This window comes from Propithecus coquereli, unplaced genomic scaffold, assembly GCF_000956105.1.
Source record: "Propithecus coquereli isolate 6110/MARCELLA unplaced genomic scaffold, Pcoq_1.0 Scaffold791, whole genome shotgun sequence".
NCBI lineage: Eukaryota > Metazoa > Chordata > Mammalia > Primates > Indriidae > Propithecus > Propithecus coquereli.
Window position 1 is genome coordinate 64,940 of NW_012154074.1, and position 18,646 is coordinate 83,585.

An 18,646-nucleotide genomic window follows, 5' to 3' on the forward strand; every position below is an offset into this window, starting at 1 on the left:
ATATAGCTGTATGTAAATATTTATATTTACATACAGCTATATATGAATACAGTCATCCCTCAGTATCCATGGGGAACTGGTTCCAGGACCCCCTACAGATATCACAGATACCACAATCCATGAATGCTCAAGTCCCTTATATAAAATGGTGTAGTATTTGCATATAACCTACACACATCCTCTCCTATACTTTAAATCATCTCTAGATTACTTATAATACCTAATACATTGTAAATGCTACGTAAATAGTGCTTACATTGCATTGTTTAGGTAATAATGACAAAAAAAGAGTCTGTACATGTTCAGTACAGATGCAACCATCCTTTTTTACTTTTTCTGAATATTTTCAATCCGTGGGATTGGTTGAATACACAGATGCAGAACCCATGGATACAGAGTGCTGACTGTACAATTGAGCCAGATCTCAATTTAGCACAATGCTTGGCATATTTTTTCAGATCCCAGGGCCTGGTCTGGATCAAAAAAGATTAAGAATGTTTGCCTCCTATTTTCAGCTAACCCAGTCTACATACCAGAAATGCATAAATTAATGATATAATTGCATATTAGAAAAAACCAAAAATGAGGAAAGATAAGCAATAACTTATATAAACTCTCAAAGAAATGCCTATGACCTAAATGCCTATATCAGAACCTCACATAGGTGGGAAGGTATCTCTAAGATCCCTAGAATCTGGCTCCAAAGATAATATATGCTTTAAGAATGATGTTAAGAATTGAATTTTTCAGTAGTGCCCATGGTCAAAATTAATCTTCTACAATACTCTCCAATAATCTACAATACTTAGCATAATGCTTGATACATAATACTCAAAAATACTTGCTGCGTAAATGAATGTGACCAATATTTTTTAATGTATCAATATCACCAAGAAGAGGCCAAGAGATCTACATAAGTAACAGAGGTTGATGACATAATATGTAAATATAAAAAATGTCAAAAGGAAAAGCAAAGCCTTCATTGTTCTTCATGGTCTCCAGATTACCTCATTTTCTTTTTTTTCTTAACTATTTGAATAACTTGTCCTAAAAGTTCTTGTTAAGATATAGAGAACAGCAGAGAACATTTTCAGTGGCACCTCTCAATATTAAGGTTAGGAAATTATAGTCTTAAAGAAAATTGTGCCTCAGGAGTAGTAAGAAAAAGCCTTCACAGGGTCTGAGACCTCAATATCAAGGACTCTGTTTTCCACAAAATCTATCCTAAAGTCTTAGATAACAAATGCAGAGGTGTGATTGTTAACTGAGCTCAAAAATAATACCAGAAAACACTTTCGTAAATATACCCATTACCTTCAGACTGCCACATAAAATGCTCAGTAAACTATATTTTTAAAAGAATGAGAAATGAGTATATAAAACAGTCTTTTCATTCATTTTTTTCATTTTTAAATTGGTATAGATTTCATTATATAATCACATAAATTACATACAAATAAATTTTAGTAATTCCCAAAATAATTTTTAAACTCCTAATCTTTATATACAAAAATGATACTAATTCCCATTTAGAAAAATACACTTCATCTTCACAGTATTTGTAATGTCTGAACTAAATTACTGCATACTCTTTAGTTCTCTACTTCATAAAATTATTTGTATTTCATATGCATGAGCTAGAAGGACTCTTTAAAGATTCAGTCAATTCCCTCATTCCATAAATAAGGACATCAGGCACAAAAAAGTTAAAGAACTTATCTAAATACACTTCAACAAGCAAGGACAACACTAAAACTAAAGCCCCTATCTCTTAACTTTTAAATATACAATGACTCCTTTCCTTCTGGGATCATATAAATTCCAAGACAGAGCAATGGAAAGCATGCCCTTTTTCTTTATGATAAAGAGATTTTTCTTTATGATAAATCCTAAAACCCAATCTGAAAATAAATCTCCAGCACAGACTTCATTACAACCATATTTTAACAGGAAAAAAGTTCCAGCAAAAATTCTATGGCATTCAAAATAAACTTTTCTGACAGAATCTGTACAATTAGAAAAAATAAAAGCAGCAAAATGATTTTTCTAGCCAAGGAATATGTGGAGTCAGCTTAAACCAGTTAATATTTTTATAATTTTCAAACAGTAGGGAACATAACATTTGCCCAGTTAAAAATCAATTAAATTAATGTTTACCATGTAAACTACTGATTTCTAGAAGACACTTAGCTTCTGTGTTACCAACTTCCAACTTTAGGTATGATCTAAATTTTATACGATCGATATCTATAAAAATGAGATGATGAATACCTAATTTACAAACCTGATGTAAAAATTAAAGAAAATTAAATATATAAAAACACTCATCATATATTCTCTTTTGTTTTCTTTCTTTTGTCCTAAACAAGGAGAAATTCAATGTAGGACATACAAAATACTTTAGATACATTTATAGGAATAAGTATGTTCCAGATAGGGCCAGTATGATATATTCCCAACCTTTTTATTATTTTTTATAAAGAGCCTTTATTAAAGAGACTGTATCCTTGTCAGTTTAAGACATAATTCGTCCTACTTTTGCATCTTATCTCTCAATACTTCCACATATTCTGTTTATACCTTCTCTCGTAGAATTTGTCACCTTGCCATAGACAACATTTATTCAACAGAATATACTTTTATTAAGGACCAAATGTACTTCAACCATTGGACATACAAAGACAAATAAAATAGTCATTTGTCTTCAATAACCCCATTTTCTATTGAAAGAGGCAGATGAGTAAGCAAATGATTGTAAAACACAGTCAATATGCAATCATAGTCAATATATGAGAAAGGTTAAAAAAAAAAAAAAAGACTACCTAATGGCAGGGGAGGTAAGGGAAGGAATCTGTGTGTCATGCTATGGTTTAGATGTGTGTCCCAAAGTTCATGTGTTGGAAACTTAATCCCCAATGCAATGGTGCTGAGAGGGAAGACCTTTAAGAGGGAATTAGGTCATGAGGGTTCTGCCCTTATGAATGGATTAATGCCATTATTACAAGAGTGGGTTCCTGATATAAAGACAAGCTCACCCCTTCCCTCTTGCTCTCTCTCGTGCATTCTCTTGCCCTTCCACCATGGGATAACACAGCAAGAACGCCCTCACAAGATCCCAGCACCATACTCTTAGACTTCTCAACCTCTAGAACCATGAGCCAAGTAAATTTCTATTGTTTATAAATTACTCAGTCTGTGATAGTCTAACAACGCAAAATGGACTAAGTGGATTTCTGCTATCTCAGCTGTTAATAAGTAAAATAATACTAACAAGAACCCTGAAGAGCAAAAATACTATTAGGAAATAACATTAAATGAAAATAATTCCAAGTAATTCAAGTACAGATTTACAATAGTGATGACAGAAAATAAAATCTTAAACTACATATTATGGAGGCCAAATAATCTATATAAATCTACGTTAATATTTTAGAAGGAATATTCTAAGATTGTGTGTTTGATACTTTAATAAGAAAGCCCAAAAGAAATATTAATAAGAAAAAATAAACATTTTCTCTAGAAATCTTTTTATAAAACCCATGAGAAATTTTATAAAGGCTATTATAGCTTTTAGAGCAAATAAACTGAGCTTGAACAAATTTATTTCCTTGAAACATTTAACTACCTCCAATAAACACTGTTCACCTATTATGGGCATTGTGCATTATGTTGAGACAGGGAACTGACAGGCACCGCTTTAGGCATTGCTTTAGCCATTGTTTAATTGTACAGGCATTGTATGACTGAAGTCTGGAAACTTTGTTTTGAGCTACCCTGATCAAAACAAGATGGAGGCAGGAAAAGTTCCAACCAGCTAGAACCAAGATGGCAGAGAAAAAAATAAAATAAAATAAATAAAAATAAAAATAAAAAATAAAAAATAAAAAAAAAAGATGGCAGAGAAACTGACAACTTCTTGACCTTACAGCTACATTATACACTTCATTACCATAAAAGTTTCCAAGAAAACCTCCCATTCCCATCATGCAGCTGATGCCATGATACTTCCTGTTTGACCACATTTAATCAAAAGGAGGGTGTCACTCTTAATTCCAGGAAAACACCACCCCTAAGAAATAACATGAATATTCCTCCCCTTGTTTAGTCTATAATTAAGCCATTGTTAAAACAGAGGGGCAATGGTTCTCCTGCAGGGAGAAATAGCCTCTGCTCTGCCTGTGGAGAAGACTTTCTATACTTCCTGAATAAATCTCACTCTCACTTTACAGTGTCGGCTCACTCCTGAATTCTTTCTTGTACGAAGCCAAGGACCCACTTGACTTCAAGTGATTCCCAGCACTGGGAGTCACTTTCTTGTGTCAGTATCCTCTTCCGATCTCTTAACACTCATTGAACAACATGAAAATCAAGACTTAACGCCTTGGCATTCTGCATTTTAACCATGCCATACTGCTACTCTTCATTTTTGAGAAGAATGAAAAATATACTAATATATTCAGTGATTGTGTAATGCTTACCTAATAAAAGCAAAGTCACCGTTATTTTGCTTCAGATCAAAATTAGACTTTAAACAGGCATATACAAAATATCATCTAGTGAGCAGCCTCCAAATAAACCCTCTTCTAAATTACAATAATACCTATGAAAGGCAGAGAAATTGATAAAAACACAAGACTATCAAAAAAATAAGAGCCATCAAGAAGCTAATGTCAGAATCTTAAAAGAACTCTTTACTAACTTATAATCTAAATTTTACATACTCAAGCCTTACTTCATGAAACAAACAATGCCCAAACTACCACCCTACCCTAACTGTAGCTTATCTCAGAGATCCAATGATCTGCCCCAACGACAAAATGGGACCAAGACCTCCATGCAGTCAGATCACTGTTTAACTATCCTTTCTACAGTTACTTACCTTACTATTTAACTAGCTACATTTTGTCAGAGAGCAACTGTTGCATTTGTACAAGCTAAGCTGGATAAAAAACTTCATTCTGGGTGGTGAGGGACAAGAAAAAAAGAATCTCAGTGACTTTCCATACTGCCAAGTGTCCTCTGAATTTGGGGAATTATATAAAAACCTACTCCAGCACCAAAACAGTTGAGACTACTAATGATGCTATCATCAGTAGGACAGAGGAAACTAGACGGAGAGCTGTATGGATCAACTAAAGAGTTAAAAACGGTATTCACTCAATATATAAGGAAACAAAAAAAAAGAAAAGGAACAAAGGCATCTACACCAGTATGATGTTGGCAAATGTCAATGTCAACTATAAATAGACCTTACATAATGATTTACAACTGAGCAAAGGAAAGTGGGAAAAATAACCATGAGCCAATGGAGAGAAGTATAAGTGAAATGGAACATCCAAGAGATTTATTAGAGCAGTCGTCCCCAATCTTTCTGGCACCAGAGACCGGTTCCATGGAAGACAATTTTTCCATGGACAGGGGTACGGGGGTGTTGAGGGGGATCGGGAGAGGGCACTCGGGCGGTGATGTGAGCAACTGGGAGCCTAGAGTCTGTAAATATATATGAACCTTCGCTTGTTCACCCACTGCTCACGCTCACCTCCTGCTGTGTGGCCCCCCAGTTTCTAAGTTTCATGGAAGACAATTTTTCCATGGGGGCAGGGGGCGCGGAGCTCAGGCAGTGATGTGAGGTCCAGTTCTTAACAGGCCACGGACTGGTACCAGGCCACGGCCCGGGGGTTGGGGACCGCAGTATTAGAGGATAAAACAAAGTGACCTCCCCCAAACAGGAACAGAAAGTCCTAAGTAAAGAACAGGATAGGAAAAAAAGGCATTAAAAAGGGATGAGATAAGGAAAAATGGCAAGAAAATTAAATTTGCTATAGAGATTTAAAATCTCTACTCTTGTAATAAAAAGCAAAACTGAATCAAACAAAAAAAAACACAAATCGTGACACGAAGAAATTGAGAAAGTCTCACTAAAGCACATTTCAAACCAGGATAGGCACACTTTGAGTGCAATAGTGGTATTTAACTAGTGGCTACCATATTGGCCAGCATGGGGATAGAATGATTATGTCTAGTACGATGTCATACAACTCGTTAGGAGAACCAAGATGCAACTTTAGGTCCTTCTGACTCCAAAGTCTATTTCATTCCCTTTAAGGAAACTATCAAGAGGTAAATGTATACCTGGCCCTCATGTATTCAATTCAGACTAACAAAATCCTGCCCAGAGAGGATGAAATCTACAGCTGTTCAAGTAAATGTTAAAAAAAAAACAAAACACAAAGCCCATTTATATAATGCCATTACATAAAACAAACATAAGTTTCAAAAAAATGAAAAAAAGATTTTTAATTACTTAGGTCTATTATATACACAAATTATGAACATGATACTTTATGTATATCAGTGTATATTATAACAACATTCATTTATATTATAATCAATTCCTGTTTGGGGTACTTCAAAAGTCACAGATACTAAAATATTATCATAATCAATGCCAAATTATACATTTCATGTCATTATCATCTAGAAGGTGTGTATATATAAATAGGTATTGTTTTAAAACTCTGGATTATTTATAAACTACTTAATAGAAGGGAATATATTGGTTTCTCATGAAAATATACTAAATTCATGTAATATCAATTATATACATTAAAGTATAAATTATCCAACGAGCCATGATTCTTGGGAAAAGTAAAGACAAAAAAGAAAAAGAACAACAACAGAAAAAGCATAAATTAAATTAAATGTAGTGTATATTTCTTAGTAATCCATGGCCATTAGTAACCCAGAAACCTAGAAGTTACTCCGTACTCCCTCATCCTTCTACCTTAGCCCCCATATTCAACCAACCACCATCATCTGTAAAGCTTAATAGTTTAACATCTCTTGAATCAACCACTCTTCTCCACTAATTTCTCTCCTCCACTATCACCACTGTGATCTAAGCCAATATCCTCTGTGACCTAGACCCTTCTAACTTGTTACCCTCCTACTTCTCTCCACTCAAAAGTCACTACAACCAAAGTGATTATTTACATTTTTTAAAAATTTAAAAGGATCATGTCATTCCCCCTGCTTTTATTAAAACCCTTCAATGTCTTCACATAGTTTGTCTTAGGATAAAGACCAAAATACAGACTTGGGTGTTGCCATATTCTCTAATTTTTCAAGAGAAATCAAAAATCCAGACTTTCATGTAAAATCTCCTGATCTGTGAATGCTGACAACTAATTCAAAGTTTTTTAATAACGGTAAGGAGGCCAAAAAAACTTGCATGCAGGCCAAATCTGACCTCTCATCTAACTCTCATTACCTAACCCCACAGAACTTCTCTCTACATCAGCCATACTGAACATTTCTCAGACTCTCCATGATGATGCCACACTTTTTTACCTTAGGGCTCTCACATGGGTTCTCTGCTTTGACTGCTTCTCCCTCCAACCCTCATCTCTACTTCACTTAATGATCTCCTACTCATTGTGTTTCTGAGCCATGCTTCCCCCATGAAGCGTTCCCTATTTCCACTGCTCCCTCCACCTCCACTCTACAGGCTAGGTCACCCCGTTCATGGGATCAGACAGTATTGAGTACAACTTTGTAACACTCATCACACCTCAAAATAAAATGATTTAGTTAATGTCCATCATCTTCTCCTAGATGGTAAGCTGCATAAATCAGAGCCTGACATAGCAGGCATGCAATATATATTTCTTGCTAACTAGTTTGGTTACAAAATGTTTCTTTAGACAGTAAGATTCCGGTGTACTTTTAAAATATCAATCAAACTTTACCTAACTTTTCAGAAACACAGGCAGTATTTAAAGCAAAGCAGATCTAGAATTAAAATATTCTATTACAATTTTAATTACTACTACTACTACCACCAATAATTGCTAACATTTATTGAGCATTTACTAATGCTAGGAACTATGCTGAGTGCTTTGCATGTGTTATCTCATTCAACACAACAAACTATAAAGTAGATGCCACTGTTGTACAGAGGAAGCAACTTAGGCACAGAGTTTAAAAATTAGCTCAAGATCACACATTGAATCAGTGGCAAACTAGGGTATGAATCCATGCAGTCTGATCCCAGTGTTTAAACACCAAAATACTATACTAAACTAATCCATTAATAATGATTTATTTTCCATTACTTAAAGTAACATTCCTCATCCCTCTATCCTGTACCCTTAAATACACAGACATACACACAATTAAGATAAATTGTCAATTTGTATTTCCTAAATTAAGAAAGATTTTTTTGACCCACACCCAAAATAGGTATGATCTTAGTACCAACTAATTCTGTAAAAATGCTATCTCTAATATTTATACATTAACTTAATGTTTTGTGTTTTCACATTTTAAACTTATACTGTATTTCCTTGTTCAAAGTAAAAAAAATTGTTTATTACTACAGACGTTTTCACATACAAAAGCAACAAATACCACATTAAGCAAAGATAAAAATTAACTGACATAACCACAGAAATATACAAAGATAACATAAAGATCTCTCACAATCTGAATTCTCAATTTCAAAACTCAGGAATCAAACAGATTCCAATAAATCCTCACAGGTATCACTTGTATCCAGGCTCTTACTATCCAAAACTCAGAATTTGGCTCACTCACCACTCCCACAAGCCTTGCTATAAGAACTCAACAACCAATCTCTCACTCCAAATTCAGGAACCCAGTAGTTTTAGATAGCTAAATACACAGGCAAATATATTCAAGAGCTGCATAAATTTAAGAATTCTTTTTTAAATGATTTAAGCACACTTTTAAAAATGTGAATGAAACGCACATATCTCTATTTTCATACAAATTTTATATTTTAACTCCACTTAACTCAGAATTTTTCTATGTAAATGTTTTTAAACTAGAATGTAGCTATATTTCTTAAACTTTTAGTCCACACAAAATATTTTTTTTAAAAACTGGACAGATTACTGTAATGATAGAGTTAAATAATGTTTAATGCATGGCTACTGTCAAAAAGCTCGGAGCCAGTCTTAAATAACACGTTTCCTCAAATATTCATCATAAATTATATACAAACACCATGGGAAATAAGGTTTTCAAGGAAAACTGCACTTTCAGTGTTAATTTTTCAATAACATATTTCACAGATAATATCAGATTTTCCTTGAAGTCACAAAGAGCAAAAGAAAAGAAATCCAAGAGTACAGAAGTTGAAAATGGCAAAAATTCCAAAATAACTTAGATATAAATGAATAGTACAAAACAATATTAGAAGTAATCACTCCATAAGGTTCAGCCAAAACAAGAACGAATCAAGTAATGAATTAACTAAGTTAAGAAAAAAATGAGTCCTCCCTAAAGCAGCGCTTTTTCCCAAGAATTTAACTGAAGCTCACATTTGAACCTAAGCTTTTTCAAAAACCGTGTGCTTGATAAAAAGTTAAAATTAACATCATCTGAAAACTGAAATCAAGCATATAATTTTTTTTCACATACTCAAGAACTATTTTAAGAAATTGGGAGGAGAGGGTAGGTTTGAGGAAAGTAAACTACTTCTCCAAACTCTTCTTTTGAGTAAAAATATACAAATGACTTAAAAGAATTGTAACTAGTGCTCCATTTTATCTTAATTTGGCTATACTCTCCCAAGAACTCCCTTCAGATTTGGTGATCTAGAAGAATGTGAACCCCTTAATGGACCAAATTCTAATACTTCACACAGTCCATCTCTCACATTAAAAAAATAGGGAGCAAAATTTAATTTCAAAAAAATAACTAAATCTCGTCTACGAGCCTCACAAAGTGAAATGACTTAGGATTTGATATCTTCAGCTTAACTGATTCCCTATAGAACACCAACAAAATGAACAAAACTCAGGATATTTTCACATGTTAAGAAATGACAGGTATATTCTACCCATGTTTGTCATCCTGAAGATCTAAGATTCACCACTAAGCTTCAACTACAAGCCAGAAAATGAGAGCCCTTTGGGAGAACAAACCCAAAGGCGCTGTCAAGATTGAATGTATTGGTTTCACACGGTGTCATGATGACTGAATGCAAGTCGTTCTTCATAAATACAGGTGCAAGCATATGTCACTATTTCTTTAGATTATGTTTTCATACCTCCATTCCCAATTGTCCACATTAGACACAACTCTGAACACAAATGATTCTCTTATATAAAACGAACGATCTGGACTTTAGTTGGGATTCTAGGGATCCTTCCAGTCTATAGTTCTACTCAGCTCTTTTGAATTATAACTCTTACCACGACTCCGAGAAAATGACATGTCACTGCAAAAAAAAAAGACAGATTTGATGCAATAACTGTGCCTTGTTCTGCCAAATATGAGTACCAGAACTTCTGAGATAAACAAACCTGTGTCTGTGTTCATCGGGTCCATGGATCAGGAAGACTCCAGAGTTTTTAGCCCCTTTAGCATCTACATGAGGAATTAACACATCTTCTAAACCCAGATCAAAGCGTTTGTGTTTTGAAGAGTCTGGAAGGAAAAAGAATGCCCCAAAACACAGGGTGATGAAGGCACTAAGAATAAGGAGAAGGATAAACTTCTCAGAAAGTCTCAAGGTAGCCCTGTGATGCGAGAAGGAGGGCGGCCCCAGGTTCAGAGGTGGTATCCTACGTCCAGAGAGGGGCAGCAGGGCTGGGGTAGTCATCCTTTACGCTCTTGGACAGAATACTTTATAAAGTTCTCATCTTACAGCAAATGAACAATACATTGAGTTGTCTTCAAGTTCCTGGCAAAAATGGGGAAACTCAATTTCTCTCCTCTTAAAGGATTGTTGTGCTTTTTAAGAGGGCACTTCTTCTACACTCGCCCAGTTACATTCAGAAACGGGTGTGTTCCTCCCAAACGATAACTAGTCTGTGCTGTGATATCTTCTTTGCCATCTGGCTTTCAGTGCCTTTTCGGGTTATTACAAGTCTCCTCTTCATTCCTAGGGGTAAATTAGGCAAGCCACACTGCAGAGAAGCTGCAAGGTGGGTTCTTCCATTCCTGCATCTCAATGAGATGCTCAAATGTGGTCTTCCCCCCCAAAAGGGAGCCTGGTGAGATCCAAGGAGTTGCAGATGGTTAATCTCCTCTGACTCTTCTATTCCAGAATCTTTTATCCTCAGTAGTGGAAAAATAAGGGTCTCCACGGAAGTCTGCAAACAGGGAGGAAGGTCCCCCACTCCGCCGGGAAGCTGAAGCGAAGGTGCTGGGTGAAGTAGCAGGAAGGAGTTCTCGGCTGCCCGCGCTTCCCAACGCTGCCTGGCAGACTCCGGGCAGCTGCCCACTCGACGGCTGGCGCGAAGGGTAGTCGCGTCCAAAATACCGGAGCCCCGCAAGCCGCCTCGGCCTCCGCCGCTGTTGCTACCGCACGGGTCTGTCAGGGAGCGGAACTTCCTCCTCCGGCGGCCACTGAGAAGCCCCGGCGTGTGCGGGGGAGGGGAAGCGCGGCAGCCGCCCCCGCCCGGCTCCTCCTCCCGTCCGCGGCCGGCTCAGTTAACCCCGGCGCCTGCTCCCCCAGCCAGGCGGCCGCTGACCCCGCCGCTCCCGGCCGCAGTGGTCGAGCCCGCGCGCCTCTGCAGCGTGAGAAGAAGCCGAGCCGTGGCCCTCGCTCCGGGAGCCCGGGGCAGGCGCCTGCTCATTCCTCGCTCAGCCCCGGGACGGCGGGCGGCCCCGGGCGCGCGAGAGCAGCCGCGCCTCGGGCGGGCAGAGGTCGGCTCCGTCTCCTTCCTGGCCGGCGGCCGCCGTGGGGGCTTCCTCCGCGCTGCCTCCGGTGGCTCGCAGCCACTCGCCCTGGCGGCGGCTGCCGGAGAGGCAGCGCGCCCACGCGGCGCAGGGCTGCGGCCCGGTCTTCGTCCCCTGTCTCCCTGGGCCTGGTGAGCGCAGACAGCTGCGGGTCCGATGCCCGTTGGGCGTACGCCTGAGAGGGACCGGAGCGTGAAGGGGGATGGCGATGGCGCGCGGGCCGGCCTACCGGCCCCGACTCGCGAATGGGCGTCCCCGGGCGGCAGAGTGTGAGGTGCGCGCGCACGCTCCCGGCCTCGCCGCCGCCCCTCCCCCGCCCCGCCCGGCCCGCGCTCCGCGGGCTCCAGCCTCCCGGAAGCGTCCTGCCGCCGCCGAGCCCGGGCGTGCGAAGGGAGAAGGTCGCCGATCTGCGCTGCACTGAGAACTTCACCGATGCCCAGGGCTTTGCCACCGCCCCCAGTTAATGGGGCCGACCCGGCGTTTGGGCGAGAGGGAGCGAGGGCTGAGGTCGCGAAGGTTTCGCTGAAATTAAGGGTTCCTGGAATTAACGGATTCTGATGGCTAAGGTTAACGTTTAATCTTGCTGTGTAGAAGTCTTGTCTTCTTTTATAGACCATCGGTCCCGAGGGTTCAGCAACAGAGTCTCCAACTTCCATCCAGCCCATGCGCACGTTGTTGGGCACCCAAGGCTCAATTAATAGAGAGCGCCAGCCATGTGCCAGGATCTGTGTTAAAAATAAAATGGCAACCTTGCCCTTTCAATTAGATTTCCTTTCTGCGGAATCTAGGTGCGCCCTATATATGACAGAAGCCTCCTCATTGTTCAATTTCCGGAACATGTTCTACTGTCATCTTCATATGCCTCACCACCAACCTTCCCATAAAAGAGATAACAGGGGTGAATGAGGAGGTGCTAAACCCAAAAAGACAACAATATTGTTTAAATTCTGACTTGAAAACAGTCTGAGTCAATTCTCTTATCCGTAGTATTGGGAAGAACCATGTTGTGATTAAGCCAAAAAATTAACTTGCAGTGTGTATTATATTCTTGCATCCGATTGACTTTCAGATTGTTTTTATTCTAATATTATCATTCCCTGTACACATCCTTATTCATGACTGGGAATTGAAAAGGAGGCCCTTAAATGGCAGAGTAGTAAAAGTCAGCCTTGGATTAAAAATCAAGCAAAAAAGCCTCGTGTTCATTGGCACGATTCATAACTACATTCCAATATGCCAGTCTGCACTATTTCTAGAAGCTCTGCATATCTGTCTACCACATGACAAAAGAAGTCATTGTCATTGACCCTGCTTCACCAAATAAAACAGCCAAAAAGGTTAAGGGCGCCTCTGATTAATTCACTGAACCAGGCTGGCAGCAAAGAGTACCCAATCCAAAGTGGCGTTTGTGTTGGACACTTATGAAGAGCAGATGTAAGAAACTTTCTGCCTTCCCAATGTGTCTTTATAAAATGTGCCAATTTTATGAATAAGGCACTAATGTTGAGAATCTCTGTAAGCCAAAAGAAAAGAAACACTTTGGTTTCCTTACTGTTGAGGTCACTATTTTTTCCATGAAAAGTTCCAGGAAAATAAATATTGACATCTGAATGAAATAGCAAGTTATATAAATCTTGAAAAGTAAATATTACCTAGGTTGACACCAAATTGTTAACCACGAGAGATACCAATCATAAGGAACTGCTATAACTTAGTTGACAAGTGTGACTTAAGCAGGTTCAACCTCATAGCTGGTAGAGAGGCTTAGATGTTTCTTTTTCTCTTTCTTTGCTTACCTGTCTTACAAAATTCATTTTTCTTTCATGAGAATAAAAACATAAATTAGTAGTTATTGCAGATGTCTAAATGCAGTCTGCAATTTTAAAGCCATAGTTGATGCCATCAGTTATTTTATTACATTCCTATACCTGCATCAGAAATATTTATATAATATATATACATACTCTTCTAGACACATTCCAAGTTTTAAAAGAATGGAACTGTTTTAAAAAAAATCAAGTTGCAAATTTATTCATTATGATTACAAGTATATAAAAATATGCATATAAAAATACTAAAAGGGAGTATTTGAAAAAGATCACAACTGTTGTGTTAAGATGTTGGTATTACATATTATTTCCCTATTGTGCTATGTTTATGTTACATTTATAATTAAAAATTTGTAAAGAAACTGGTGCTTGAGAAAGATTTCAAGTAGGTGGACTCAGTCATATCAAGATGGACACATAGACAAGTCCATCTGAGAGCAATCAGTAGAAAGAAAAGAATATGCAAACTATTGTGTGTGTGTGTGTATTTATACACATAAAACAGAGAAGGATTTCATTCCAGGGAGTCTAAAGAGAGTATTTCATTTTCAAAGAGTAGTTAAGCTTTGATCAAAGATTCAAAAGTGGCAGATAAAGTGGTCATTTCCCTTTTACAAATCCATAGAAATCAGTTAATATTTTACAAAATTAGAATTATTAAATTACTAACAAATCAAAATTTACTCCTACAGATTTCAGATTTATAGGACCACCTCTGAGATGGACTCATGTATTGCAATGTAAAAGTTACTTGTACTTGTTCAATCATATGTTGACTTTTCCATTATCAAAACAATTTTAACACCTATTATGCACATATACACACACACACATCATCTAGCTCTGTTTTAAGTTAAACTGAAGTCATATGCTAAAGGGAAAAAAATACAGCTGGTATGCAAAAAGTGGCTTTTAATTTACTTACATAACCTGTTCCTCCTTAGTTTCAACTAGTTCCCAAAGTGTCTAACGAACATGTTAGAGGAGAAATTACTAGGAATGACCACTAAATGGGAAACAATCAGGCTTTGGCCCTGCTCCTTCCTCTACAAAGCACTTTCCTCAGAGGTCAGAGATAAGCCGCAGTTCAATGCTATGAAGCTCTCAAGTTAGCACCATGAAAGTCAGTAAAGCCAAAAAAGCTTAGGCTGCTTCACTAAGCCAAAGTACTTGAGGTTCATTTGCTTATAAAAGATGCATTTGTTGAAGGACTACTGCATGACAAATCCTCTACTAGGTGCTAGAGATTTGGAGAAATAAGTCGGAATCTTTATGTTCAAAGAGCTTGCAGTCTGGTGTGGAGAAATAGATGAACACTGACAATTAAAAGACAGTGGGAAGAATACTGTTAGAATAAAGTGCTGGGGCTTATAGAAACACTGAAGGGGCACAGAGTGAGGGGAGGTAGTTTGGTAGTGTGTCAGGGAAGCATTCTGAGTCAAGTGTCACCTGAGCCGAGTCTTCAATTAACCAGGAGAAGAAAAGCGTCATATTTCAACCTAGGGAGCAGAACATGCACAGGTACCCATACCTGGGTGTTCCTGCCACTTACATAGAATGCTTCCTACTTTACTCTTCCAGTAAATAGCTTGCCTGGCCTTAATCTCCCAACACTCTTGAACTGGGAAAGTGAAAATGGTAGGGCAGTGCTATTAACTACATTGGAAGCAAAATAGATTCAGAATGATTAATGGGTATCATAAACATGTTTGTGTAATCAAAAGACTTAGATGGCCTAGCTTGGGTGAGGCAAAGACATAAAGTGTAACCATAATGTTTATACCCTCATAATACCCTGAAATAAAAAAAAAAAAAAAAGTCTTAGATGGAATTCTTGCTTTCACAGGCAGTACTCTGTTATTTCACACAAATGTTTTGCCTCTTTAAATCCATTAATAAAGTGGGGCTATTCAAATGTACGTAAGAGGTACCATCGATTATGGACAGAATACTGAACTAGGAGTCAGAAGATCTGGATTTCAAACCTAGCTCTATCCCTGAGTTTCCTCATTTATAGAACATATGATAATCTTTGCCTACTTTATAGAACTATTTAAGGATCAAATGACCTATTGTTGATCACTCATGTGTACATATAGTAGTAAAATTCAACGAAAATCAAGTAGGTAGGAGGGGGGAGGAGGGGATGAGTAAATTCATACCTAATGGGTACAATGCACACAATCCGGGTGATGGACACACTTATAACTTTGACTCAAACTGTGCAAAAGTAATTCATGGGCTGGGCGCGGTGGCTCACGCCTGAAATCCTAGCTCTCTGGGAGGCCGAGGCGGGCGGATTGTTTGAGCTTAGGAGTTCAAAACCAGCCTGAGCAAGAGCGAGACCCCGTCTCTACTAAAATTAGAAAGAAATTAATTGGACAACTAAAAATATATAGAAAAAATTAGCTGGGCATGGTGGCGCATGCCTGTAGTCCCAGCTACTCAGGAGGCTGAGGCAGGAGGATTGCTTGAGCCCAGGAGTTTGAGGTTGCTGTGAGCTAGGCTGACGCCACGGCACTCTAGCCCAGGCAACACAGTGAGACTCTGTCTCAAAAAAAAAAAAAGTAATTCATGTAACCAAAACGTTTGTACCCCTTTAATATTCTGAAATAAAAAAAATTTTTAAATGACCTATTGTATTGTCCAAAATGCTCTAAAAACTTGTTAGTTCTGTACAAAATAATAGATTGCTGATGGCTGTAGTGTTTGTGTGACTTGGAGACAAGAAATTTTAGTTTACCCAGCATCCCTTTGGAAAACTATCTTTTCCCCGGTCTTAGTCTATTGGTCTAGATTGGGATGACCTCCTGACCACCTGCCATGGCACTTGCTCCCCCCAACCAATTGGATCCACGGGTAGGTATGCTACTCGGATCTAACTCATCAGTGGTCTACGTTTCCCTGGTTGTAATGATTGATTCAGAGAAGGGCATGTGACTCTAACCAAGCTGATCAGAATCCTTCTTAGCTCATTTATTGACATCATCAGCCACAGGGGTTTTTCTTTTTCCTGGAATTACCTGAGCGTACTATAACCTTAGAGCTGCCAGTAGCCCTCTTTGCCACCATATGAGGAAGTTTGCCTGCTGATGAAGCAGGCAGAGAAGAAAAGAGCTGAGACACTGGGAGAGAAAGTATTCACATGGCATCACTTGAGCCCTTGGCTTAGGGGTGGATCTGGGTTTTGTGGGGCCTGAGACATACATAACTTGGTGAATCCTCTTTAAGAAAAAGAATACAAAATTGTACATGCAAAATGAGCTATAAAAGTGGATTTTGCTTAAACCGAATTCAATTACAAGCACATATTTCTTCACGATGCCAGAGGTCACACTAACACTGCCTGACCCATGTGACCCATGGAGGAGTGTGACAGATAGGAAGTCAGAGTGGAGAAGAGACCACAGTCGTAATCAACCGTGATTTAACTATTTTATTTTGCAAAATTTAGAAAAACATACGATTATGTAAACACTGCTAAGACCTCTTCCAGGGCCTAAGCAGGACCAAGCAATGAGGAACACAGAAGCTTAAACTTCATTAGGCTCATAGTAAATCTGCTTCTGCTTTGAATCTAGCCATATCTAACTCTAGTTCATCCTTTGAAGTTCTTAGTTACACAAGCCTATAAATTTCTTTTTCAGTCAGAATTGGTTTCTATGGTTTGCAACCAAGAGCCTTGACTAATACACAGCATGTCTTTACATGGAAGGACTGTGGCTGCCAGTAGTATGTGAAGCATCACTAGTTTCACAAGTGTGTTTACACTTCACACAAGGATCAGGGACCAGAAGGAGCCTGCTCTTTCAGGTGGCCAACAAGCTTAGGCCAGGGACAAAAGCAGATGGAACCAGCAGAGCAACTGTCTCCTTGGGCAGCCAGGGGGAGAAGATGGAAAATTGAGAGGGCTGGACAGGAGTGACAGCAGAAGCATGTTGAACCTAGAAACCCCTACCAAAACCTCCAAAACCGGATCCTCACATACACCATTATGAAGAGGAATCTGATGCCAAAAGAGGTTAAGCATTCTTCATAAATTCTTAAAGTTGTTTTAAATCCACTCTAGGCAGCTAGCTTGAGAATATATTTCATTGATTTATATATTCATTCATTAAATATTATTTAGCACCTACTCTCTGCCAGGCACTATGCTGTGTTCTAGGCATCCAAAAATGAATAAACTACGGGAGGCAGGTATATATGGTGAAAAGAACATGGGCTCTGGAGCTGGAAAACCTGGGCCTAAACCTGCCTCTGCCATCTACCTGTATGATCTTAGAAACAGTGGAAATCTTCCTAGTCCTTAGTTTCTTCATCCATAAGATTAAAATAAAAATACATACCTTATAGAGTTGTTATGAGGATTGAATGAGATAATATATGTGATAGTGCTTCTCCTATAGTGTAGATTCAGTAAATATTAACTATTATTTTTATTATAGGCATCAGAATGATTAAGGGTTGTCAGATGAAGAGAGTTAGGAAGATCCTTCAAAAAGACATAGAAGAAAGAGAGAGAGCCTGGCATGCAGTAGGGGAACCTCCTTTCCCTTGACCCACATTCCCATGTGGGGAAAGGGGAATTTCTACCGGAACACCACTTCTGGCTTTTACCACTGTTCTTCGCATTTAGGAGTGTGTTACTTGATGGGTGAGTACTGTGCCATTCATTAGCTCATAGTTCCTTAATCTAGTAAAAGACCCTACTTAGTGAGGATTTGTTCTTTTTTTTCCTTTCTGCCCCAGATCAGTGCAGACAATGGGTAAACTTGTTTGCTCTGCAGACCCAACCTTCCCCTTTACTGCACTCTTCTGAGGCTAGATTCTGTGGGGGCTGGGAGCCAGCAGAGAATGTTGGCAAGCACTTTCGGGTTACAGACCTAGAACCTACTTCTTTATTAGCTTTTCTGTAATAAAGATGACATTTTTAAAAATCTCCATTTGACTGTCTTCTATTGTCTTATTTCATTTAAACTTGGGGGTTAGGAGGAGGGCATGCAATTTACTGACCCTCTAGAAACTAAAAGTAGTTCATTATGGCTAGAACGTAGACCATAAGGGAGAGATGGTGAGAGATAATGATGAAGAGGTATCCAAAAATA

The 18,646-nt window shown here is 38.6% G+C and overlaps 1 protein-coding gene across 1 annotated transcript in view; it reads right to left on the bottom strand.

Annotated features, from left to right (window-relative positions):
* MAN1A2 (mannosidase, alpha, class 1A, member 2) overlaps positions 1-10,806 on the bottom strand; it is a 27,618-nt gene extending 16,812 nt beyond the window's left edge. Inside the window, exon 1 of the mRNA XM_012663062.1 lies at positions 10,332-10,806. Coding sequence (XP_012518516.1) covers positions 10,332-10,630 — 299 coding nt within the window. The 5' untranslated portion in view covers positions 10,631-10,806. The remainder of the gene's footprint in view (positions 1-10,331) is intronic.
* Between the last annotated feature and the right edge of the window lie 7,840 nt (positions 10,807-18,646).